Genomic DNA, 23,491 nt, shown 5'->3' on the forward strand with positions numbered 1-23,491 from the left:
TGAAATAACCGTATTTCACGTTGAACCTCAACACGTTGAACCCACAGCCGGTGACGCTGACAACCTTCAAGTTTCAGAGTGTTACTGTGTTTCTACTACTTAGTACTCAGCACAAGTGTAAGTCTCCTTCGACTTACCATTCTGTATGAAAAATTTTAACGCAAACCGGTGGCAGGCTGTATCATGCTATTTGAAGTTTGTCCCCCTGACAGTATCATATGAAAAGCTCAGCGGCTGTAGACTGTGATCAACCTGCTGCACAGCATGATATCATATGCTTGGGTATTCAAATTTCCTTTGCCGCCGATCTACAGTCTGCGTTTTGCAGATCTGAGTTAATTATTCACAATGAAACGCCAGAGTCACGAGAGCTTCGCCAGCGTTCGTAAATGGCCACTGATCAAGACATGCACGAGCCGATGCCGATGGCATGGACGACCAAGCGACTCGACCTTCGCCGTATGAGCGCCCTGCGGCGAGACAAAAAGGAGCCACGGACTTAGGAGAGAACACAGTACAAACCTCCGATCGATCGAAAAGCGGTTGTAGCGCATCGCCACCAGCACAGGTGCAAAGCCAAAAAGCCAAAAATCTCTCTATAAGACCAATGGTTGCGGGAACTTGGCAGAGGGAATTCACTCACAGCAAATGCTTTCTTTATTTATTTCTTCGATCGCTGCCTTACATGCGTTGGCGGTTGCTTTACCGGGGCCGCAGCCACATCCTCTTTCGATTGCGTTAACGAAAAGCTTCACTCTCAGGAACGCTGACGGACTTGTTGACCCTGCTTCAATTAGGGCTCATATTACCAGCACAGAGGCGTAGGTGACTGTTCTTGTTTATTGTATTACGCTAATCAGTTTTTTTAGTAAGTTACAGCGGGGCGCTGCTGCATTCGAAAGAAACACGGGCAAAGCCCTTTTCTCGACACCGCCGACCAAGCGTGCGGGAGAGTCAGGCTCTGCACCGCTGGTAGATGACTCGAACAAAATTTGGATTGGAGCAATCGAAGCTGGCACTCCGCCGAAGGCATTTACCAGTTTGTTATTCCGACTTGGCACCAAGTAGAATGCACTAATGCGAGCGCCACAGTTGACTTTGACACTGGTTCTCCCGATTTATTTCTACCTGGAGAAAGCTGTGGGAACGCGTGCAGCGGACAGGAACGGTACAATCCTAGCAGTAGTTCTTCTGCTCAGGCCCTTGGCAAGACGTTTCAAGTGGCGTACGGCGATGGATCCGCAGCTGAAGGCGATCTATATAAAGACACCGTCACGTTTGCTGGCTTCAAGGTGCGTTTTTTTTTGCTGTCCTTCGTCTTAATCCACAAAGCAATGTCATAGGCCACTGGACAAACGTTTGGCGTCGCCACAAACGCAACCGATTTCTCACAGGAAAAGTATGATGGGCTGATGGGAATGTCCTTTCCGTCGCTTTCCAATTTTCCCGCAAACCCCGTTTTCAACACCCTAGTTGCACAAGGAGCTGTCCCAGAATCAGTGTTTGCTTTCAAACTTGCATCCTCTGGTTCTGAGCTTCGCGTTGGTGGGGTGAACTCTGCGTTATATAAAGGCTCGTTCACATACACTCCAGTAACCAAACAGGTGAGCCATCAGTTGTGCGTTCAAGCGGTGCTGCTCAGACAATACTCATGCATCTATTAGGCGTACTGGCAGATCGATGGCGATGGCATTGGGGTCAATGGGAAAAACGTTATCAAGAAATTCTCTGCCATTGTGGACTCCGGGTCCTCATTAATCTTGGGCAATTCGGCCCAAGTCAAACAGCTCTACGCAGCTACGGATGCGACAGAAGTACAAAAGGGTGTATACGCGCGTAAGCAGCTCGACAACTTCGTTGTTTCGTTTGTCTGAACGTTGTTTCAAGTACCGTGTGACGCCATGCCACACGTGAGCATCACCCTTGGAGGGAAGGCGTTTCCGCTTTCCGCGGAGACACTCAATCGTGGCCCTATTGAATCATCAGGAAAAACCTGCATCGGTGCTATCCACGGCAGTGATTCCATTGGAGGTCGGTCTTTGGATTGTTTGGAGCTGCCTTCCCTGACTTATCTTCAGATAAATATCAATGGATTCTTGGTGATGTCTTCATGAGGAACGTTTACACCGTCTTTGATGTCGGAAACTCCAGAGTTGGCTTTGCGGAGCTCGCATGAGTTTCGATTAAGCCTGGCTGACTGCATGGAAGTCGCACTCGAGCAGGACAGTAGCTTCTGCGGACATTGTTTTGTACTGGGATGTTTACGAAACTGACATTTATCATTCTGGCTTAGCAAGGACTTCTTCTTGGACTGTAGTATACTACGTTGATTTGGTAAGATTCGTGAATATAGGACTTCCGCCACCATTTATCAGTCGTTCAGCCTGATCTTGTCGAACACAATCACATCGTCAACCTCGATCAGATCATGCATCACACCCCTCTTGTGACAATGAATCAAGTATCAGGGCAATTCCGAGACCTTAGTGTCAAGTGCGTCACCTCACAACTTTTGAACCGATCTCGTGGACTTTGCTTTTAGTTCAACTTTTACTAAGTTGGCAATTCTCAGGCCAACCCTTAGCAAAACCGTTGGGCGCCATCAGCAGGTCCCTGTCCTCGTCATGCCAGGCAAGGCATGCATGAGAGCTACGGGCAAGACAGTCATTTGGGCTTGTTATCTTTGAGACACTGGGGCTCTGAGTCTATGGCTTCTATATACCTGCCAGAGGCTGTGAGAATGAGTAAGGCTGCGGCAAGGTCTACCACTTTACCGAGATAACATCAACACCAGCTGATTACAGGCTCCACCCCGGCTTTGGTTCTCGGAGATGGTAAATCATACCACCACATGACCGCTTCCACAAGGGCTAGCAATCACCAGACGCCGCACCGATAGGACCGTATCCGATGGCCTTATCCGTACCGTTGGCAATTCTGGAGACTTCGGAACCCGAAAGCTTCAAGTAGATAGGTATTTTCCTCCCGAGTCCTGGAAAAAGTCTGCTGACCTGCAATTCATGTCGTTTAAAGGAATAGGTTCTGCCTACAGCACGATTGTCCAAAGTCAGTCCATAAAACAAGTTGAAATTGCTACATTAGCTGAGCCCCATGCGCATGATTTGCTCTCGCATGACGCAGAAATGATCTCGCCCGTAGTACGGTAGTAGTTTGGTAGTAGTACGCTGTTCATCATGAATCACTGATTCAGTAATTTCAAAATTCAACAAAGAGTTACTGATCACATGATTAGGTCACGCGACAGTCGCGTTGACGTAATACGCGCCGGTGAATTTCGAAGCTCGAACTGAACCTGCCAGCATGTCTAAGTGCTGGACGCATGCAAAGTTTCTCACTGCATTGGAATTCCGGTTCGTTCCATATTTTTAGCGTTACGTACGCGCGTGTTGCAAAATCCACATGATCCCCTCAGCTGCCAGGACTTCATAAACAGCCGCAGTTGGCGTCTTTGACCCGCACAAGATTCATGGCTTTTTCTCGCTACGTTGGCATCCTAGCGCTTGTCGCAGGATGCATCCTACCTTCTGGTGTCCTAGCTCTCTGGCCCATCCCAACTACTCTCGAGACCGGGATGGCCGCCCTCAAAATCTCCCCCGCATTCTACTTTGACTTGCAGATTGAAGGCCCGCCTACAGATTTACGTGACGCGGTTGCGCAATCACAATACTATCTCGAAAATGACAAACTTGGACGTCTCATCGTAGGCCGCGGCGCGAACGACACTACCGCGCTTGCTAGCGCGAATACGCTTTCAAAGTTGACGCTGTCTCTCACGAGCGGGGCTACTGTAGAGCCCATTTCGTCAGAAGCTGTGAAGCCCCTGGGCACCCGCAGCGAGGAGTACGCACTGACGATTCCAGCAGACGGTTCGGCTGCTACTTTGACCGCGAACTCGACGTTGGGTCTGTACAGAGGACTCACCACTTTCAATCAGCTTTTCTACTACTATGGAGGAGTAATATACACTTTACTCGCACCGATTGCTATCACGGACACTCCTGCATATGTGAGCGGCTATCAATTACACTTCGATGTCAGCTGGATGAATTCATGTACGTAGCCTTTCCGAGGATTGGAACTGGACACCTCGAGGAACTACTACCCGGTTAGTGACATTCTGCGAACTTTGGACGCGATGAGCTGGGTCAAGGTGAGTTCTTTCCTGGTGTCTCGCCTTGTCATCCCTCACAAGCTAGACAGATCAATACCCTCCACTGGCATATCACGGACAGCCAGAGTTTCCCGCTTGAAGTTGCACAATACCCCGAGCTTGCTATCAACGGTGCATACTCTCCTCAAGAAGTTTACACAGAGAGTGATGTCCAATACATCGTGCAATATGCTGCTGCAGTACGTCTTTCCCTTTATCACGGTCTTTTGTCCTCTTACAGTAGTCCACAGAGAGGTATCGATGTTATGATGGTCAGTACCTATTGGTCGATCTACGAAGAAAACCTCATTATTCCACCAGGAAATCGATACGCCAGGGCACACTGCCATCATTGCGGCCACTTACCCCGAATACGTTGCGTGCTTTGACGCTAGGCCATGGACTGAGTTTGCCAACGAACCCCCTGCCGGCCAGCTTCGTTTTGCACTCCCCGAGGTCGTGAATTTCGCTGCTTCGTTGCTCACCAATGTCGCAAAGACCCTACCTTCGAACTACTTTAGCACCGGCGGTGATGAACTGAACACGAACTGTTACACCAACGACTACCCCACACAGCAGCAGCTCAACAGCACCGGCATGACGCTGAATGGTGCTCTAGACGCATTTACGCAGACTACTCACAACGCACTGATTGCCGAGGGAAAAACACCGGTCGTATGGGAAGGTGCGCCCTGCTTGTTCTTTTGGAATGTCGATGCTGAATGGAGATGGTCATTCAGAAATGGTCCTCAACTGGAATATCACGCTCTCAAATGAGACTATCGTGATGTGAGTGTATTGATGTCATGATCTAGTTTCCGCTGATTCAAATGCATCAAAAGGGTCTGGATTTCTTCCGCAGATGCTGCAGCAGTGGTAGAAAGGGGCTTCAGGATTATTCAAGCACCATCAAATTACTTCTACCTGGTTAGTTGACGGACGAGTTCTTCCACAGAATGCAATGTCCTTATTGTATTATTCTAGGATTGTGGTGCTGGTGAATGGCTGGGAGATGACCCAGCTGGGTTAGTCCAAATCTTAAGGATCACACTTGATCTGGGCTGACATGCTTCGGGACAACAGAAACAGCTGGTGTGACCCCTTCAAGACGTGGTCTGAGGTAAGTATGAATGTTCTGGATAATCACACATCTCACAACGGTTTGTTAGGCTTATACCTTTGATCCGTTGGCAAATTTGACCGAGGCGCAATATAGCCTTGTTCTCGGAGGTACACACGATCTATTCTCGAAGTAATTAAATGGCCACTTTCTGATTGATCTACAGGCGAGCAACTTCTGTGGAGTGAGCAGTCTGGTCCCCAAAATGTCGATCCGATCATATGGCCACGCGCTGCATCATCGGCAGAGATTTTCTGGAGCGGCAAGCAGCCCACGGGCGCTGCACTGAACGTCACCGAGGCACTTCCTCGTTTGCATGTGAGTAGTGTTGCTAGATGTCGAAGTTCTTAAATGACAGGTGAACAATGCAGGACGTCCGCTACAGGATGGTACAGCGTGGCGTGAATGCCATCCCACTCCAGCCGCATTGGTGTGCGCTCAGACCGGACTCATGCGATCTGAACGCTTGAGTTACAAAAACTTGCTGGGAACTTTCCTCGATCTTGGGTCTTTTTCAGAAATAGTCGGTAGAGACTTATACAAAGTATTCATGATGTACGCCTGGAACCCACTGCTTAGTACGCAGATCTGGGCGGTAGTGGAATCGTGCATGATTGTCTTATCCTTATGGATAGCTTTTGGAACGATTGAGCGCCGAATAAAAAATCAGAAATTCCAGCGAATTTAAATGATAGAAAGGTGGAGAATATTTCGTTTCAAGTGAGGACCGATCTGGTATGATTCCCATGCAGCCAGGCAGGCTTGACAAAAACTTATGCAAGCTCCGCAAAGCCAACTCTGTAGCGTCCGACATCAAAAACGGTGTACACGTTTCTCATAAAAACGTCGCCAATAATCCACTGAATTTGACCTGAAGGTAAGTCTTGAAGGTCATGACCTGCGATACCACCAAGACAGGTTTTTCCTGATGAATCAATAGGACCCACATTGAAAGTCTCCGCGGAAATCGGAAACGACTTCCCCCCAAGGGTGATGCTCACATTTGGCATGGCATTGCACGGTACTTCAAACATTGTTGAGACAGACGTAACAATGAAGCTGTCGAACTGCTTACGCGCATATATGCCTTTTTCTACTTCTGTCGCATTAAATGTAGCGTAGAGCTGACTGACATAGGACGAATTGCCTAAGACGAATGTCGTCCCGGTGTCGACAACGGCGGAGAATCCCTTGACAATTCCTTTCCCATAAATCTCAATAGCATCACCAGCGATCTGCCAGAACCGCTGATAAATCCAGGAGTGATGTCTTAGAAACACCACTTGAATTTCCAACTGACGGCTCACCTTGTTGGTTACTGGAGTGTATGTGAACGCACCTTTATATAACGCAGAGTTCACGCCACCAACGTATAGCTCAGAACGAGAGGAAGCAAGTTTAAAAGCAAACACTGGTTGTGGGACAGCTCCTTGTGAGACCAGCGTCTCGAAAACGGAGTCTGCGTTGAAATTGGAATTCAGCTTGAAAGCCATTCCCATCACCCCATCAGATTTGTCCTTTGAGAAACCGGATGTGTTCGAGGCAACGCCGAGCGTTTGTGCAGTGGCCTATGAAATGCTTCATGAATTAAGACGAAGGACTGCAAGAAAAATACGCACCTTGAAGCCACCAAGCGAGACGGTCTCCGTAAATAGATTCCCCGTAACCATGGAATCATCGCCGTACTTCATTTTGAAAGCCTTGCCAAGGGCCTCAGCAGAAGAACTTCTATTAGGATTGTACAGTTTGTGTCCACTGCATCGGGTACCACAGCTTGCTCCAGGTAGAAAGAAGTCAGAAGAACCAGTATCAAACTCGACTGGGCTCGCATTAGTGCACCCTACTTGGTATCAGCGCGGAAATACGAACCGGTAAATGTCTGCAGCGGGGTACCGACTGCAATTCTTCCATACCAACTGCTGTTTGCATCGTTTATTAGCGGGTCGGAGCCTGATGCTCCCCCACGCTTGGTTAGCGATGGGGAAAAGAGGGCTGCACTAGTGTTTCTTTCGAATGCAGCAGCACCTCGCTGTAACTTACTAAATGTCTGATCAATGAAGAACACTGTTGAACAAGAGCAATCACTTACGCCTCTATGCTGGAAATATGAGCTCTAATCAAAGTTGGGTCAACATGTCCGTCGATGGTCCTTAAAGTGGATTTTTTTTGTTAATGGTAGGCTGAGGCTGTGGCGAAGTAAAGATTAACACCAGTAAGGCAGCGATTGAGGACAGCAATAAAGAACGCATTACAGTGAGCGAGATACCCCACTACCCAGTAGGTAGAGGGTTTAAGTAGCGATTGATTTGTCACTGTCTCCTAAAGTCTTTAGGGTCCCCCGAGCTTTTCTCACCGTCGTGCTATCATACACCTCCCTGTTGAGTATTTGGAGCGCATCTTTCTACATATCGTTGTTTCTGTTGGCGGTGGGGGTATCGTGTGGTCGTCTGCGTGTCGTGCAGTGGTTCGAATATCTGGACGGTCAATTAGGAAAACAGGCGTCTCGTGGCAGGTTCCGTTTTGTTAGTTATTCATAAATGCAGATTGTCTTACCAACGGCCCCCGGCTTATCACAGTCGTACGGGGACTGCGACAGAGGGGTATCTTCGACTCGGAACATTACCAGCCGATTTGGATTCAACTTTCTAGTGCTTATGTAAGAGGAGACTGCAAAGACTCATCAGTAACGTAGTCAGCCAATTAAAATCGTTTATCGTTTATCCTAGTAGACGCACATCATGAAGTTAAGCACTCGTTTACTTAGCAGTGGCGGTTGTCCGGACTTCCCCGAACCCTAGCCACCAAGGTTTCGCGTTTGAGGTCAATTGTGCAGCAAATATCGCCTCGAGGCTTGCGTTATGGCCTGCTGTTGTATGTGGACGAACGTGGCACCCTTCTTATCGACCCACTTCTCTTCAGACTAACCCTCCGTTCACGGCGAGCAGGGGCAATCCATTGAAGTATTCGACTCCAGAATTCTACTCATCCAGCGAAGCAATGGCTGGTGGAAGCTCGGTACGGGTACGAGGATCACATTACAATTGAAACACTGATTGTGATGCCATCCTTCGTCTAGGGTCGACGTCGTGACAAAATCCGTGGGTTTGTAAGGAATGTTAAGAATGATGTGGCTAAAAGGTTTTCTGTGAGTCGACGAGCACGCGCACTGAGTGACAGAAAAAGGCTGAGATCGTGCAAAAGCGTTCGAAGGATTCCCGCACCCCCGACCCTGTTCTCCCGATAGCCAGTAATGAAGGTTCTTCATCGGCTCCGTGTATCGAGGTAGGTGCTCAAATGTCTGAACTTCTACACTTTCTCTAATTTCTGGCGGTCGCAAATGTTCAGGATGTTCAGTCTGGCGTGGACCGACGCGCTGATCCCCAACTAGTCCTTCAGGGTGCCGAAGCAGCTGCACAGGGTATGGAGTCACTTTGGGGACCTGTGCAATCTGGAGTGTCTGCTGCTCGAAATGCACCAGCGGATCTCGATACCGCAGACAATTTACAAGCCACCTATCTCCAACCCCTCAGGATATTCGATAATATTATCGGGGAAATCGCGGATGTATGGACCATTTATTCTTCTCGATCTGACCCGATTTAATTCCTTTCCATAGGTACATCCATATGCCAAGATGGCACTGGGCGTATTGTCTTGTGCCTCAAAAGTATGTTTGCAGTGCCCGCTGTCATTCCTATCTTCTGCTTAGCAACTATTTGTGCAGATTATTCTCGCTCAAGCGGATCGCGACAAAGCGGTAACTCAGCTTCTCGAGAAATTGGGTCAGGTCTACCACTTCATGACGGAAGACAAGACCTTTGCCCAAATTTCATCGATGCACACCATCATCGGACAGATCTCTCAGCAGACCCTTCAATGTGCCCATTTTATCAGAGATTATTCAGAGACAAAGAACTTTTGTGAGTCGTACAAGCTGTTGCGCTTCGCACCTCTCAAACTTACCCCATTATCATAGGGAAGAGACTCGGAAAGAACATCGTCTCGGAAACAGATGATACTATTCGACAGTACAGCAACGTGTTAGATACACTCATGCAAAACTTTCGCGACCAGGCCATTCGGGACGTAACCATCTTCGTTCATCGCACAGGTAGGTTTGAGACGTGCTACTGGCGTTAACATTCATTCACACCTCTTCAGGCGAACTACTGGACCTCAGCGGTATGACTTATGCAGCGGGCGCAGGACTAGATACCACGAAACAATGCCTACCAGGAACGCGCACAGAAATCCTCTCCCAGATCACGGACTGGGTCAACAGCACTGAAGACGATGTTCAGCGCGTGCTGTGGCTATCTGGGCCTGCAGGCAAGGGGAAATCAGCCATCGCTCACACAATCGCTAGCTGGTTCCACGACGTGGGAGGTCTTGGTTCGTGTTACTCTTTTGACCGCCAGCGAGAAGCAGATCGTCGCCATGAAAAGATTTTTTCCACGATCGCGCGCGACCTCGCTGATCGTCATCCGGAGATCAGGAGAGCATTGGCGGATGCAGTTCAGAACGACAGTGCGCTCAAGAACACCGTGGATGTTGTACAGCAATGGCAGAGGCTTCTGACGGAACCGCTAGGGAAGCTTTCAGCGTCAACTGCGGAGCCCGTCGTGATTGTAATCGACGCATTGGACGAGAGTGGCGGAGTCGAGACACGGCGTCACCTTCTCCGCATTCTTGCTGGTAAACTGGCTGTTCCCCAGATCACCGAACTCCCAAAAAATATGCGGATAATTGTTACATCTCGCCTGCTCCCTGACATTGAAGCTGAACTTGCAGGTGCTCAGCACATTCGACGGATGTCCATGGACGATATTTCGCCAAACACCGCAGAGCGCGACATCCGCGCTTACACATCAAAGGAGCTGGAAGGGCTCTCGCATTTTGGAGATGAGGAATTTGCAGCCATAGCCCAGAAAGCTGATGGCTTGTTCGAGTGGGCGCGTCTCGCTTGCGAATACATTAAAACACCCCACGCTGGATTTTCTCAAAAGGATTCCTTCGATGCTGTGGTGTCCCGCGATCCCGCCGAGCGCGAAAACCTGTTGTACGATATGTACGACTTCATTTTGACAGAGATCATGCGGAAGGATAAACACGCAAATGCCACGTTTCAGCGCAAACGGCTAGAAAGGTTTCGTTCCGTTATGGGACAAATACTTGGCGCAGCTGAACCCCTCCCTATAAATTCTTTGAACACCATGCGAGACCATTTTCCAGACGAAAGCGAGCGTTACAAAGTAGAGATCGTGTTGGGACATCTGGCACCCCTCCTCAGCGGCACCACTGACCCATCTACCCCCATCCGACCCCTTCACGCATCCTTCCGCGATTTCCTGACCGACCAATCTTCCAGTGGGGAGTTTTTTGTCGATGTGTCGAAGAAGCAACGCGACCTCGCATTTGCGTCACTTCGAGTTATGGAACACGGTCTTCGCTTCAATATCTGTGATTTACAGTCTTCGTACCTCCCTAATTGCAAAGATCCTGGACTGCAAGAACGAGTTGAACAACGCATTCTCCCGCATCTATCATATTCCTCTCGCTTTTGGACTGGACATGTACGAGCAACAGACTTCGACCCAGAGCTCGCGAAAGAAGTAAAATCATTCTTCGACCACGAGCGGCTGTTTTTCTGGCTCGAGGTACTTGCCCTAATTAATGCACTCAACGGTGCAGCTACCGCTCTTCGGCTGATTGCCCAATGGCCAAAGGTGAGCCCATAGTTATTAAGTGTCAGATCAATTACTCACACGCAACCACAGCGCCATTCCGAATTCAAAAACATCTCATTGACTGCCATGGACGTGCACCGGTTTATTCAAATCTTTTGCGGCATCATCTTACACAGCACACCACATCTGTATATATCAGCACTGCCATTCTCGCCTGTCAACTCTGCCCTGTCTAAATTTGCTACACAATTTCCAAATACTCTTCGTGTGGCATTGGGACGTCATATGGACTGGCCAGCTGCTCAAACCGTGCTCAGGGGACACACTTGCTCAGTTAACTCAGTCTCGTTCTCTCCGGATGGCACTCGCATTGTGACTGGTTCCAGGGATAACACTGTCCGGCTGTGGGATGCAGCGACAGGGCAGCCAGTTGACAAGCCCTTCCGTGGGCACATTGGCTCAGTTAACTCAGTCTTGTTCTCGCCGGATGGCACTCGTATTGTGACTGGTTCAGACGATAACACAGTCCGGCTGTGGGATGCAGCGACAGGGCAGCCAGTCGGCAAGCCCTTCCATGGGCACACTGACTCAGTTAGCTCAGTCTCGTTCTCGCCAGATGGCACTCGCATCGTGACCGCTTCGAGGGATAAGACTGTCTGGCTGTGGGATGCAGCGACGGGCCAGTCAATCGGCGAGCCCTTCCATGGGCACACTTCCCCAGTTAGCTCAGTCTCGTTCTCGCCGGATGGCACTCGCATCGTGACCGGTTCGGACGATACCACTGTCCGGCTGTGGGATGCAGCGACAGGGCAGCCAGTCGACAAGCCCTTCCATGGGCACACTTCCTCAGTTAACTCAGTCTCGTTCTCGCCGGATGGCACTCGCATCGTGACCGGTTCATACGATAACACAGTTCGGCTGTGGGATGCAGCAACAGGGCAGCCAGTCGGCAAGCCCTTCCATGGGCACACTTCCCCAGTTACCTCAGTCTCGTTCTCGCCAGATGGCACTCGCATTGTGACCGGTTCCAGGGATAACACTGTCCGGCTGTGGGATGCAGCGACAGGGCAGCCAGTCGGCAAGGCCTTCCATGGGCACACTTCCTCAGTTAACTCAGTCTCGTTCTCGCCGGATGGCACTCGCATCGTGACTGGTTCTTGGGATAAGACTGTCCGGCTGTGGGATGCAGCGACAGGGCAGCCAGTCGACAAGCCCTTCCATGGGCACATTGGCTCAGTTACCTCAGTCTCGTTCTCGCCGGATGGCACTCGCATCGTGACTGGTTCTTGGGATAAGACTGTCCGGCTGTGGGATGCAGCGACAGGGCAGCCAGTCGGCAAGCCCTTCCATGGGCACATTGCCTCAGTTAACTCAGTCTTGTTCTCGCCGGATGGCACTCGCATCGTGACCGGTTCGGACGATGCCACTGTCTGGCTGTGGGATGCAGCGACAGGGCAGCCAGTCGGCGGCAAGCCCTTCCATGGGCACACTGACTCAGTTAGCTCAGTCTCATTCTCTCCGGATGGCACTCGCATCGTGACCGGTTCGAAGGATAAGACTGTCCGGCTGTGGGATGCAGCAACAGGGCAGCCAGTCGGCAAGCCCTTCCATGGGCACACTGAGTCAGTCAACTCAGTCTCGTTCTCGCCAAATGGCACTCGCATCGTGACCGGTTCCGGGGATAAGACTGTCCGGCTGTGGGATGCAGCAACAGGGCAGCCAGTCGGCAAGCCCTTCCATGGGCACATTGCCTCAGTTACCTCAGTCTCGTTCTCGCCGGATGGCACTCGCATCGTGACCGGTTCTTGGGATACCACTGTCCGGCTGTGGGATGCAGCAACAGGGCAGCCAGTCGGCAAGCCCTTCCATGGGCACATTGCCTCAGTTAACTCAGTCTCATTCTCTCCGGATGGCACTTGCATCGTGACCGGTTCGAAGGATAAGATTGTCTGGCTGTGGGATGCAGCGACAGGACAGCCAGTTGGCGAGCCCTTCCATGGGCACATTGGCTCAGTTACCTCAGTCTCGTTCTCGCCGGATGGCACTCGCATCGTGACCGGTTCGGACGATACCACTGTCCGGCTGTGGGATGTAATGACGAGGCACCCATTGCAGCAGTATCCAGAGAAGATTCATTCAGCATTATCAGATGAATGTTGTATCATGCATCCCATCGAGGCCACCGCTGCCACGACAAGCCACACTTGGAACAGTAACCCAATCCGCTTCTCGTCCAACTCTACCCATGCGCTGTGCGACTCTTCGGAATTGACGGAGGGAGCATCTCATGATGAAACTCGCTTCACCTTCCCCTTCCTGATTGATTATTACTTCAGGCCGACCCCCTTTCTGATGGCTGATGATGGATGGATTGTAGGACCCAAACATCGGCTCTTTTTCTGGGTACCACCCGCTTCTCGACACCCATTTTATAGTCCTGGGACCGCATTAGTGTTACCTAGAGGGGGTGCAGAACTTGATTTGAGCCGCATGGTACATGGACAACACTGGCAAAAGTGCCGAGATTAGTGAGTCCCTCGAGCCTTTTCTGTTCCTCGCGCGTACTAAAATCAACACTTGTAGACCTTATTAACAATAATCTCATTGCAGCAGTTGATGTACTATTACAGAGATTTCAGATGCGGGTGTACAGTGCATAATGCTCCGTTGTCTATTATATACCTAGCATCATGATAGAGTCTGATTCAGGGTTGTCTATGACTGCGTGACACTCATTATGCTCCTGCTGACTTGTCAAAGACAATGGGCAGTGATTCTGAATCTCATGCGATTGCGCGTGGAGTGACAAGTCTTTTCTATTCACTGGCGCTTCCACGTGGCCGAAAATGACACGGAGAAAAGGATCAGAAGATTGCTGCTGCAGATGGACAGGTTTGAAATGTTCCCTGGTTGTTGTTACCGTTGCAGAGCACAAGTGCGGCTTAAAATCCTGAGAGCACTGCATGTGACAAGATGCTAGGGAGTTTATTGTGTTTTGTATAACATGGGATTGCGTCAAGTTGAACAAGACAAATAATCGCATGAACATTGTTTACCGAATCAGCGTAGTATACTACGGTCCAAGAAGAACTTTTTGCGAAGTCAGAATGATACATGTCAGTTTAGCAAAATATCCCAGTCCAAACAATGTCTACAGAAATCACAGTGCGATCTCCATGCAGTCAGCCAGGCTTAACCAAAGCTCACGCAAGTTCCGCAAAGCCAATTCTGGAGTTTCCGACATCAAAGGCAGTGTACACGTTTCTCATGAAAACGTCGCCCAGAATCCATTGAAATTGATCTGAAGGTAAGTCAGCGAGGACAGCCCCCCAAGAAAATCCAAGACCGACCTCCAACGGAATCACTTCCTTGGACACCACCAATGCATATTTTTCCTGATGAATCGGTTGGGCCCTTATTGAACGTATCCGTGGAAAGGGGAAACGCCTTCCCCCCAATGGTGATGCTCATATTTGGTATGGCGTTACACGGTACTTCAAACATCCTTCAGACAACCATAACAATGAAGCTGTCGAGCTGCTTACACGTGTATATACCCGGTTGCACTTCCGTTGCATTGGTGATAGCTGCGTAGAACTGACTGACGACAGACGAATTGCCCACGATCAATGTGGTCCCAGTGTCGACAATGGCGGAGAATGTCTTGACAATTTGATTCCCATTGATCCAAATACCGTCACCGTCTATCTGCCAGAACGCCTGATAGTGCATGAGTGTTGTCTGAGCAACACCGCTGAAACTTGCAACTGATGGCTCACCTGTTTAGTTACTGGAGCATACGTGAACGAGCCTTTATATAACGCAGAGTTCACGCCACCAAGGTGAAGCTCAGAACCAGATGATGCGAGTTTGAAAGCAAACACTGATTCCGAGACAGCTCCCTGTGAAACCAGTGTGTTGAAAACGGGTTCTGCGGGAAAATGGGAAAGCGACGGGAAGGACATTCCCATCAGCCCATCAAACTTTTCCTTCAAGAAACCGGATGTATTCGAAGCAACACCAAGCGTTTGTGCAGTGGCCTATGACATACTCCATGGAGTGAGATGAGGGACAACAGAAAAAATACGCACCGTAAGGCCACCAATCGAGACGGTGTCGTTATATTGTTGGCCTTCAGCCGTGGATTTATCGCCGAAGCTCAGTTGGAACGATTTGCCAAGGGCCACAGCAGAAGAACTACTATTAGGATTGAACAGCGTATGTCCACTGCATTGGACATCGCAGCTTGGTCCAGGTAGAAAGAAGTCCGCAGAACCCGTGTCAAAGTCAGCTGGGGCGCTTGCATTAGTACATCCTACTTGGTACAAAGCCGGAAAGACAAACCAGTAAAATTCTGCAGCGGAGTGCCGACTGAAATTGCTCCAAACCAACTGGTGTTTGAGCTGTCAACTAGCGGGTCAGATCCCGATGATCCCGCACGCTTGGTGAGTGAATGGGAGAAGAAAGCTGCGCCAGTGTTTCTTTCGAATGCAGCAGCGCCCCGCTGCAACTTTCTACATATCCTATCAATGGGGAAACGACGCTGAAGAGGAGCAGTCACCTACGCCTCAATGCTGGAAATATGAGCCCTGATTGAGGCAGGGTCAACATATCCGTCAGCGGTCCTAAGACTGGATTTTTTCGTCAAAGATATTGATAGAGGGACTGGCTGTGACAAAGCAACAACCAACGCCTGTAAGGCGGTGATTGAGAACACAAAGGAGAAACGCATTGTGAGTGGAATGGGTGAATCCCCTAACTTACATTCGTGTAGAGGGTCTTATGCAGTAACGGCTATCAAATTCAAAGAGGGGAATGAGATCTCTGCGTGTCTCTCCTAACCCGTTGTTTTTGATCGGCGGTAGTAGGTGTTTCGCTTCGCCACTGTCCGGACATTGTCACAGACTGCAGTGATAGGTGCGGCGACAAAGACGCCAGCGGGAAAATTTAAAACTCGCCGCGATAGGACCGTGAAGCTGGTCACAGTCTCTCGTGCACGAAGTGCAAAGTCGGAAAGGGAACTGTGAGTGACTGCAAATAGTATTTATACAGGCGGCCGGTCTGGGTAGTCGAAGGTGCTTACTCCAGCTTGAAGCAGAATCATACTACTAGGGTATCGAGGTAGGTATCGCCAGCTGAGTAGGTCCACCTAACGTGAAAATGTGGGGTCGAGCGGATGTGTGATGATTGTAACGCGCTGCGGACTTACCATACTGTAACCAAACTCGTTCTTGCTAATCAAATCAACTGTCCATTTGCCAAAGCATTTTTCGGCGGAGAACTTGGAGGACCAATGATGATCAATTCAATTGACTGAACAGGAGATGGTGAGCACGCCAGCGCCGTCACTGTCCATTGTATCTCATTGTTTGCTTTTGTTTTGTGCTGCTTCTGCCAGTGGTCTATTCAAATCGGATTTTGCGAAACACCTGGTGGAGCTCCAAGTACCTAGTGGATGGCCCACCACTGCCCAACAGTACCCCGCTGGAGTTTTTTGCTTGTACTCGCCCGAGTTTGAGGCATCCAATTGACCATTTTCCAAGCATCAGGAATAGGTTGATCTTTGGTGACAGTGATGGCTAGTGACGGGCTGGAAGGTGTTTTATGTACAGGCTAAGTGCTGAGAATTATACACGGCTTTCTGGCTTCACCGTGTCTGGTGGTTTGCTGTGGACATCGACAGGCAACATGCACCAACCAATGACCCGCGAGCTCCCTATCAGGTGGATTTTCACTATACCTGTACACAGCTACTAAATGCAATATGAGAGTCCGCTAACCCGCACCACCATTACAGATGATTCTGCTGGCGACCGTTTTGCTTTTTCACAGATGAATTTGAAGGACCTTCGATTTACCCAAAACAAAACACATCAGTTGTGGAGCGCATAATCAAGCTCGCCTAGCAGAAGGTCGCCGTCGATTCATCTTCACCGCGAACGTAGGTACGTTAATTTGTTCTGTCCTGGCTCATTTTGAGTGCTTAAGTGACTTACAGATAACGTTCAGATATCATCTTCTCAAACGATGAAATCACAACCTCTTTCCGACGTCAACCTTGGCCAAAACCTGTGTCATCTCAGGGCGTTCGGCTCGTTGACTACGGCTTTTGGTCGACCCTTGTTTTTGGTTCGGTTTTGACATAGCCATATTGACAAACAGACACGGAAGCCGGGTAAATGCCTTTCTTGGAACGGGCTATTCGCATGGTTTCTCAACATCTTTGCAGCCTCCAGCACGCGGGAAAAGCTGTTGTCTCTGCTCGCTCAGCCCGAACAAGCTACAATTTTTATTCTTCCTTGCACTTACCATCGTTGCAATCGTTGCTATGATAATAGTCATCAAGAACAATATGTGTGGGAAGTAAATGGCTGTCTGTCACTTGTCTGCGCCGGGGGTGCGCCCCGCCATCTCATGCTTATGGCACCTTACTTATGCTTGCTGACAACACGCACACGCTCTTAACCACATCGAGATCTTTGCTATCAGTCTGTTGAACACTAGCATGAGCGTGTTTCGATTCTTCGAAGAATAAGCAGCAGCAGTTCTGGTATTGAGGTCCACGACAAGCTGCAGCGCTGTCAAAGGGGTACATGTCGTTCAGTCAAGCCCGACTACAGTACTCGACGGGTGTTAGTTATGTTGCAGAAATGGGGTATACACATGGTAGTACTATAGACAGACCGAGGGAACGAAGGATAAATACAGTGTTGTTCTGACTAATAAAATCTAATAAAGCGCCTCTCCGGTATTCGGCTACCACTTCATCCGAAGCACTCTCTTGCCGAAGTCTGTGTTTCTCCTCCCATGGATTTATAGTAGTTCCGTCTGCCTTCAGGTCTCACAAACACCATGTCGACACCCGGTATTCGACATTTCTTGACACACATGCGAAATACTGACCTTGAGCGCTTGTCGTATTCCAGATCTTTCTGTTCAGTCGCTGTTTCATGTGAAGGGCAAGATCGGTATGTATGGCGGTGCTGCGTTTTGATTCCGTGTGATTTGGATTACTAACCATCGTGTTTCACCAGCCCTCGTCACAGGCGGCGGTACTGGTATTGGCAAGACTATTGCCTCAGCACTCGTACAGAACGGTGCAAAGGTCTATATCGCTGCTAGGAAAGAATCCCAATTGAAGGAGGTGCGCGCATCGGTTTCCCATGCACAGCCAAAAGTTCTGACAACCTATAGGCAGTAGCAGAGCTTAATGCCAAAGGCCCTGGATCTGCAGACTACATCGTAGCAAACCTCAGCGTATGTAAACGTCCTCTGATGATATCACCCTATGGCACTCACTCGCAATAACCAAGTCGAAAGCTGGCACAGACGCTCTTATATCTGCCCTGGAAGTCCGCGAGCCCGCAAAGAGATTGCACATCCTCGTGAATAATTCAGGCGTCTCCTGGGGATCGTCTTTCGAAAACTTTCCAGAGGACAAGGGATGGGATCATGTTATGGCTGTGAACGTGAAGAGCTTGTTTTACTGTGAGTGACGCCCTTGTTTTTCGGTGGTAACTATTGAGTTTCGGTGTTCACCCAGTGACGTCCGGGTAAGTGTTCTTTCCGTACTCGGTATTTTAAACACTCACGAGCTGGTAGGCTATCAACCTGGCTTGCAAAGGATGCGAGCGCGTTCGATCCCGGTCGCGTGATTAATATTTCATCAGTTGCAAGTGTGACACCACACGTGGAAAGCCTAGTCAGTGCAGATGGAATGGGGACATGGAGCTGTGCGTTATCATATTATGTGATGTGAGCAGGCTGATGCTATCTTGTTCTCTTCAAGACAACGTCAGCAAGGCCGCAGGTAAGAAGGTATCTATTCGCGAAATCGTGTCGTGTCTGAAATATCTTGTAGTAAATCACCTCACTTCAATACTGGCCGTCAAGTTAGGACCTCAGAAGATCACGTATGTATAAACACCAGTTCATGATGTCCAGACCTGACCTCCTTCCGTAGTGTTAACGCGATCTGCCCTGGGTATGTACCTAACACATTATAACTTGAATCGTGCCTTAATCCCTCAACAGGATATTCCCCACCAAGATGACAGCCTTCGGATTCAAGAACGGAGGCGAGGAAAAAATGGTAACCCGACAACCCATGGGTCGTGTCGGCCATCCTTCGGACCTCGCTGGTCTCGCACTCTTCCTCTCGTCGCCTGCCAGTGCACATGTCACAGGCGCACATATCCTGCTGGACGGTGGTGCAACTTTGTCAGGCCAAGGGATCGCACCGAGGGTTAAACTATGATCCACTGTTGCACATAATGTTTCGTTCATATACCTCTCCACCATCCATTGACATATTGGTCTACGGTGGAATCTCGTATTTAACATTTTCGCCACAGCCACAGTACAAATCTAGTTGTCCATAAAGTCCTTGTTGTCCATGATCAAACCAAGCGGAACAGCCAGAACGGGGTATGATTCCAAAGTTGCAAAAAGTCCTTGACGCAAAACCAGGCAAGCTTAAGGTCCAGGAATTCCATCGCCTTCGATTGTTGTGTCACTGGACGAGCTCGCGGTGGGTCCTGACCAACCTATTCCGCGCCATTTCCCCAGAGTTGCCTGTTCCAAGACCGCGCGATACATCGCAGAGCTGAATCCTACACACTGCAGTCCGATACACGCGATGCGAAGGGCGCCAGCAGCATACAACTGTCCAGTCTCGTAGAGGTTCTGGGGTGAGAGGTTCTTTCGGCCAGCCAGGGTCTCCTTGATAAGAGTTTGGGTCGTCTATGCCCAAGTCACCATGACAGAAATAGCGCAAAATGATCTTGCTTCACCTCGGTTGATAGAGCTTCCCACTCTTGCGTGGTTAAGTCGTCCATGCGAAAAGCCTTGTATACACCAGCGTAATACCACTTTCCGTCCTTGTTGTAGAAGCACTCTAAACCAGATCGAGACCGACATCAACACAATGAGATTGAATGGAAGACAACAAACCAGTAGGCCTGCTCATGGTGCCGATCACATCCACCGCAGTCCATCGGTGTGCTGTTGTTACTCGGGGGTTGGTGCTACACTTGAAAACGGGGGTGATCAAGTAGCCGTGTTCTTCGCGCTCTGGGCACCAGTATGTTGTCAATTGGCCGAGAACGCGATAGTTTGACAGGCTGAGAAAAGACATTCGTCACCCTTCGTGCATGAGCTGTACACCATCTTACGAGCTTTTGAGACTCTGTATCAGACGTGAACACAATTTTCCACGTAATATAAATATATAGAACACTGACACCAGAAGCATTGCTCAAGAATTCATGTAAGGTGTACGGTGGAGGAATGAGGATTGGGTTTAGAGCGTCATCTGGGATATTAGCAGGGAGAGGAAGCGTCGCAAGAAATGCTTGTCTTGCGAGAATCAATTCCTCAGGTCCATCGCCGGGCGGAAGTGGTTCGAGGATATTCTGGGGGAAAATTCCTTGATTCAGCAGAAAGATGCGCATATATCGACTTACCGGAGGGTTGGAGTCGACGGTTTCAGAGTTGCGTGAGTCAGAATTATTTTCGAGACGTGCGCAATAGTTTGACTGAAAAGACGGACTGAAGGAATTGGAATCACACTGGCTTTCTGAGCGTAAATCTGGCGGTGGCGTGAGTGGCGGACCTGTTCCAGGTCTGTCCTAGAAAAAGAAATCATCGGTTAAGTTCTGCACAAGTCAAAAAGCTCTGTCGTACAAGAGGCGCCAGCCAAGGAAAGGCCTGAGCGGATGCACTCCGAACATTAACGTCCCCGGCGTGTGTGACATCTACCGGAGCTGGTTGTGGAATATCAATGTCTTGCACGGGAAGCTGCGCGGGTGAATCATCATCCCTCTCCACGGATGCGGCTGGGGTGGAAGAGCGCCTCAAATTGTCTATCTCACGCTGAAGTTGATCAATCGTTGCTGTCTTTTGCCGAACAGAGATGTAAGCGTCTTCGAGGCGTTCGACAACAGTGTCTCTGGCAGCTATAACTTCCGCCACGCGCATTCTTTCCATTTGGATTACGAGTGCCAATCCAGCAGCTTCGAATTTATCCTAAGATGAACGAATAAGAACAGGAGTTTGTGTTTGAATCAGTGTTCGAAATAATGGGTTCTTAAAAACGATTTGGAGGTCACCATTCGTTGTGCAAGTTCGGCTGGGGTCGTGGACGTTCCTACATGGTGATTGTACGAGAAAGATTGGTAGGTATCTGAAGCGTTCTGCGTCCCCAGATCGCTGAATGACATTATGGTTGTTAACAAGCTGTACGTTCTCAAGAAACTAGTACGGTGCACAAAGAACAGTTTACACTTGTTTGTCCCCAATTCTTACATAGGGGTACATGACCCCAGCTTGCTCTGCAAGACCACAACCAGTTGAGTCAAAGTTGAGTCGCATCATGATACGCAGTACAATTTTTACAAAAATCAAAGGACCCGTTAACCTGTCTTTGCCAGCAACAAAGGGTGGTGGGAACTATCCTTCCGCAGGAGTTGGTCATCTTGAGTGCATTCCTGCACGAGAGCGTGGGATGCGGGGTTTCGGGCTGATCCGTCGTGGCGCAACTTCCTCGGTAGCATCCTCTTGTTCCTGCACCACGAGGTATCCACCCTGTAGTCGTTCTGCACATCGCTCGTCGTACGAGCGGGGTACGAAATTCGCAAGGTAAGTATTGGTGCTGCAAGTGGGGTACTATTTTCCACTGACATATCAAATTTGGCTCCGACTGCACGTATATTATTTCACTAATCTCCGAATTTCTCGATGCGATATCATTTTGATACAGTGATACGGATGTGTCTATGGGACCGCATATATTGCAGGCCGCTTCTCCGCGGGATATAAGGGGTACCGAGCTGCTAATTTGCACCACACTGACCATCTACCAGTAGATGGCATCAGTGAACCGGTGAGTTCTTGCTGGCCATTATGCTGATTGCGGTGCTTTTATATGGTCTTATATTGCTTTATATTCCAATGTGACGAAATCCTTTCCTATATCTTACGATATATTACGATATATGACAATATCTTCTGTTCACCAGTTCTCTGATGCATACTCTGCCAGCGACCAAATCTGCTTTCCCATAGACGCATTAGGCCTTATTTTTCGGGACCTTCGATTTCCCTGGCCAAAGGAAACGTTCCCCGTGTCAGTTGCGAAATGCACGACCAAGCAAATTCTTCTTGCCGTTAATTATCTTCACCGCAAGTGCGTCTTCGCGGAATAATGATTTTCTCGTCTCACTTATTTGTTCGCAGAGGATGAGATATTTTGGTAGTGCCACAAAGGTGCAAGTGAAAATGCCGCAGTCGGTAACTGCGGCATTTTTGCCTGGCCACCTGAAACATAGACTTGTCTAACGCAAGGATAATAATGTGCATTCAACCGGCAGACATAAACATATCCTCATGCGAGAGATCGCAGTCGAACCGACAGATAAGGGCCTACGCTTTCCGATCCGTGCAGTCACGGTGACCTCTGCATTTGTCGCCAGGACTTTCCTGGACCATCATGATTCATGATATGCCACGAATTGCGCAGGGTCTCAGATTCTATATTCGCCTTCTGAACGCAATGCCACGCATATACATTCAACCCTGGTTCAACATGTGGACTACATTTGACGGCATTGCCTACAAGGTGCATCTCCGAACCACTTCTTATTTTTTAGTTGTGTATCCGCCGATCTTGTGGCTCTGCATATTTTCTAGGATATAAAAAGCAAGCCGTCTTTCTACTGACAGTATAAGTGCTATTATTCGAGATCTCCCTCAATATCCTCCATATAACCTAGCACAAGTCATGCGTTTCTCATTCTTCATCGCTGTTGCTGCTGCTTTGACAACACCTATGTTTGTCAGTGCACAGTGCGCTGATGAATACGGGGTTTGCGGCTCGAGCAGCGCGGTAGGCGATTCATGCTGCCCAGGCCTTACTTGTAAAACAGGTGTAAGTATGAGTCGTTCGCTTTGCATCCGGTATTCAACCCCATGACTCACCCTTTGCGCCTTGTATCAATAGGTGTTCGGCTCAATCACATATTGCCATTAGCCCTCCGATGGGCTTGGCAGACTGAGCATGTCGCAATAGTGAGTCACGTTTCTACTTTCGCATTGGTACAGTGTTTGACCGCTTGATATGCAGTTCGTTGCGGAGTTGATCGATATGCTTATTTCTCTACAAAAAAATTTCCTTGCTGCCTCGACCAGATTCTTGAATAAAATTATCGTGGAATTGATAAAAGACACTCATATATGTTTTCACATGAATGTACAAGAACCTTGTTATTCAGCCGACATTGAAGTGCATGTAGATGTCCTTGAAGATTTCAGACGGAAGACACTGGTCCCGAGGTATGAGCCACTTCATGAGCGCGAACAAATAGAGGAATATCTCGAATACGATCATATATGACTTCATTTTACTCCTACCCTCGGCATTGGTGTACTAAGTTATTATCATTTTTCTCTCACTGGCATCGTCACTCGCATGCGTGTGCACGATATCCAACGTTGCAACTAAATATATGATACAAG

At 49.1% G+C, this 23,491-nt stretch overlaps 7 protein-coding genes across 7 annotated transcripts; 4 read left to right on the forward strand and 3 right to left on the reverse strand.

The window, feature by feature from the left end:
* The first annotated feature begins 585 nt into the window (after positions 1 to 585).
* Positions 586 to 2,637, forward strand: DEU56DRAFT_332552 (aspartic peptidase domain-containing protein). The gene is made up of 7 exons (XM_041345712.1): positions 586 to 821; positions 870 to 1,039; positions 1,093 to 1,292; positions 1,344 to 1,604; positions 1,665 to 1,836; positions 1,888 to 2,031; positions 2,079 to 2,637. Exons 1-7 carry the CDS (start codon positions 649 to 651, stop codon positions 2,174 to 2,176), a joined length of 1,218 nt encoding a protein of 405 aa, XP_041208996.1. The 5' UTR covers positions 586 to 648; the 3' UTR covers positions 2,177 to 2,637.
* Positions 2,638 to 3,487: 850 nt separating this feature from the next.
* On the forward strand, positions 3,488 to 6,250 carry DEU56DRAFT_944668 (glycoside hydrolase family 20 protein; the record flags this gene model as incomplete). The annotated part of the gene is made up of 12 exons (XM_041358986.1): positions 3,488 to 4,027; positions 4,082 to 4,171; positions 4,222 to 4,371; positions 4,423 to 4,443; positions 4,493 to 4,856; positions 4,912 to 4,960; positions 5,014 to 5,098; positions 5,156 to 5,196; positions 5,255 to 5,291; positions 5,341 to 5,401; positions 5,458 to 5,609; positions 5,663 to 6,250. The coding sequence occupies 12 exons, from the start codon at positions 3,488 to 3,490 to the stop codon at positions 5,759 to 5,761; spliced, it is 1,689 nt and encodes a 562-aa protein (XP_041208997.1). The 3' UTR covers positions 5,762 to 6,250.
* Positions 5,839 to 7,460, reverse strand: DEU56DRAFT_944680 (aspartic peptidase domain-containing protein; the record flags this gene model as incomplete). The annotated part of the gene is made up of 6 exons (XM_041358987.1): positions 5,839 to 6,315; positions 6,367 to 6,538; positions 6,599 to 6,859; positions 6,911 to 7,110; positions 7,161 to 7,330; positions 7,381 to 7,460. Coding segments are annotated over 6 exons (1,134 nt in total), but the record flags the coding sequence as incomplete, so codon positions are not given.
* Positions 7,461 to 12,886: 5,426 nt separating this feature from the next.
* DEU56DRAFT_801457 (uncharacterized protein) lies at positions 12,887 to 13,584 on the forward strand. Its single transcript, XM_041353152.1, has one exon. It carries the CDS (start codon positions 13,073 to 13,075, stop codon positions 13,505 to 13,507), a length of 435 nt encoding a protein of 144 aa, XP_041208999.1. The 5' UTR covers positions 12,887 to 13,072; the 3' UTR covers positions 13,508 to 13,584.
* A 597-nt stretch (positions 13,585 to 14,181) lies between these two features.
* On the reverse strand, positions 14,182 to 15,710 carry DEU56DRAFT_912295 (aspartic peptidase domain-containing protein; the record flags this gene model as incomplete). The annotated part of the gene is made up of 7 exons (XM_041357384.1): positions 14,182 to 14,279; positions 14,329 to 14,472; positions 14,524 to 14,698; positions 14,758 to 15,018; positions 15,070 to 15,269; positions 15,323 to 15,492; positions 15,544 to 15,710. The coding sequence occupies 7 exons, from the start codon at positions 15,708 to 15,710 to the stop codon at positions 14,182 to 14,184; spliced, it is 1,215 nt and encodes a 404-aa protein (XP_041209000.1).
* Positions 15,711 to 17,830: 2,120 nt separating this feature from the next.
* DEU56DRAFT_912296 (NAD(P)-binding protein) lies at positions 17,831 to 19,235 on the forward strand (the record flags this gene model as incomplete). Its single annotated transcript, XM_041357385.1, has 11 exons — positions 17,831 to 17,843; positions 17,905 to 17,946; positions 18,013 to 18,122; positions 18,173 to 18,235; positions 18,292 to 18,466; positions 18,522 to 18,531; positions 18,581 to 18,711; positions 18,768 to 18,788; positions 18,840 to 18,891; positions 18,942 to 18,962; positions 19,013 to 19,235. The coding sequence occupies 11 exons, from the start codon at positions 17,831 to 17,833 to the stop codon at positions 19,233 to 19,235; spliced, it is 861 nt and encodes a 286-aa protein (XP_041209001.1).
* A 218-nt stretch (positions 19,236 to 19,453) lies between these two features.
* On the reverse strand, positions 19,454 to 21,198 carry DEU56DRAFT_980433 (uncharacterized protein; the record flags this gene model as incomplete). Its single annotated transcript, XM_041359781.1, has 8 exons — positions 19,454 to 19,720; positions 19,771 to 19,874; positions 19,931 to 20,100; positions 20,152 to 20,165; positions 20,221 to 20,391; positions 20,443 to 20,607; positions 20,663 to 21,004; positions 21,088 to 21,198. The coding sequence occupies 8 exons, from the start codon at positions 21,196 to 21,198 to the stop codon at positions 19,454 to 19,456; spliced, it is 1,344 nt and encodes a 447-aa protein (XP_041209002.1).
* Positions 21,199 to 23,491: the final 2,293 nt, after the last annotated feature.

Source organism: Suillus clintonianus (assembly GCF_016758775.1).
Source record: "Suillus clintonianus strain FC179 chromosome Unknown DEU56scaffold_31, whole genome shotgun sequence".
NCBI classification, from domain to species: domain Eukaryota; kingdom Fungi; phylum Basidiomycota; class Agaricomycetes; order Boletales; family Suillaceae; genus Suillus; species Suillus clintonianus.

What these genes read in the sequence shown, in the direction of transcription:
- DEU56DRAFT_332552 (XM_041345712.1), top strand. Translation starts at nt 649, where the DNA reads ATGCTTTCTTTATTTATTTCTTCGATCGCTGCCTTACATGCGTTGGCG. An exon ending in ACACTCCAGTAACCAAACAG is followed by an intron (nt 1,605 to 1,664) that starts GTGAGCCATCAG and finishes TGCATCTATTAG; the next exon opens with GCGTACTGGCAGATCGATGG. An exon ending in CGGCAGTGATTCCATTGGAG is followed by an intron (nt 2,032 to 2,078) that starts GTCGGTCTTTGG and finishes ACTTATCTTCAG; the next exon opens with ATAAATATCAATGGATTCTT.
- DEU56DRAFT_801457 (XM_041353152.1), top strand. Translation starts at nt 13,073, where the DNA reads ATGACGAGGCACCCATTGCAGCAGTATCCAGAGAAGATTCATTCAGCA.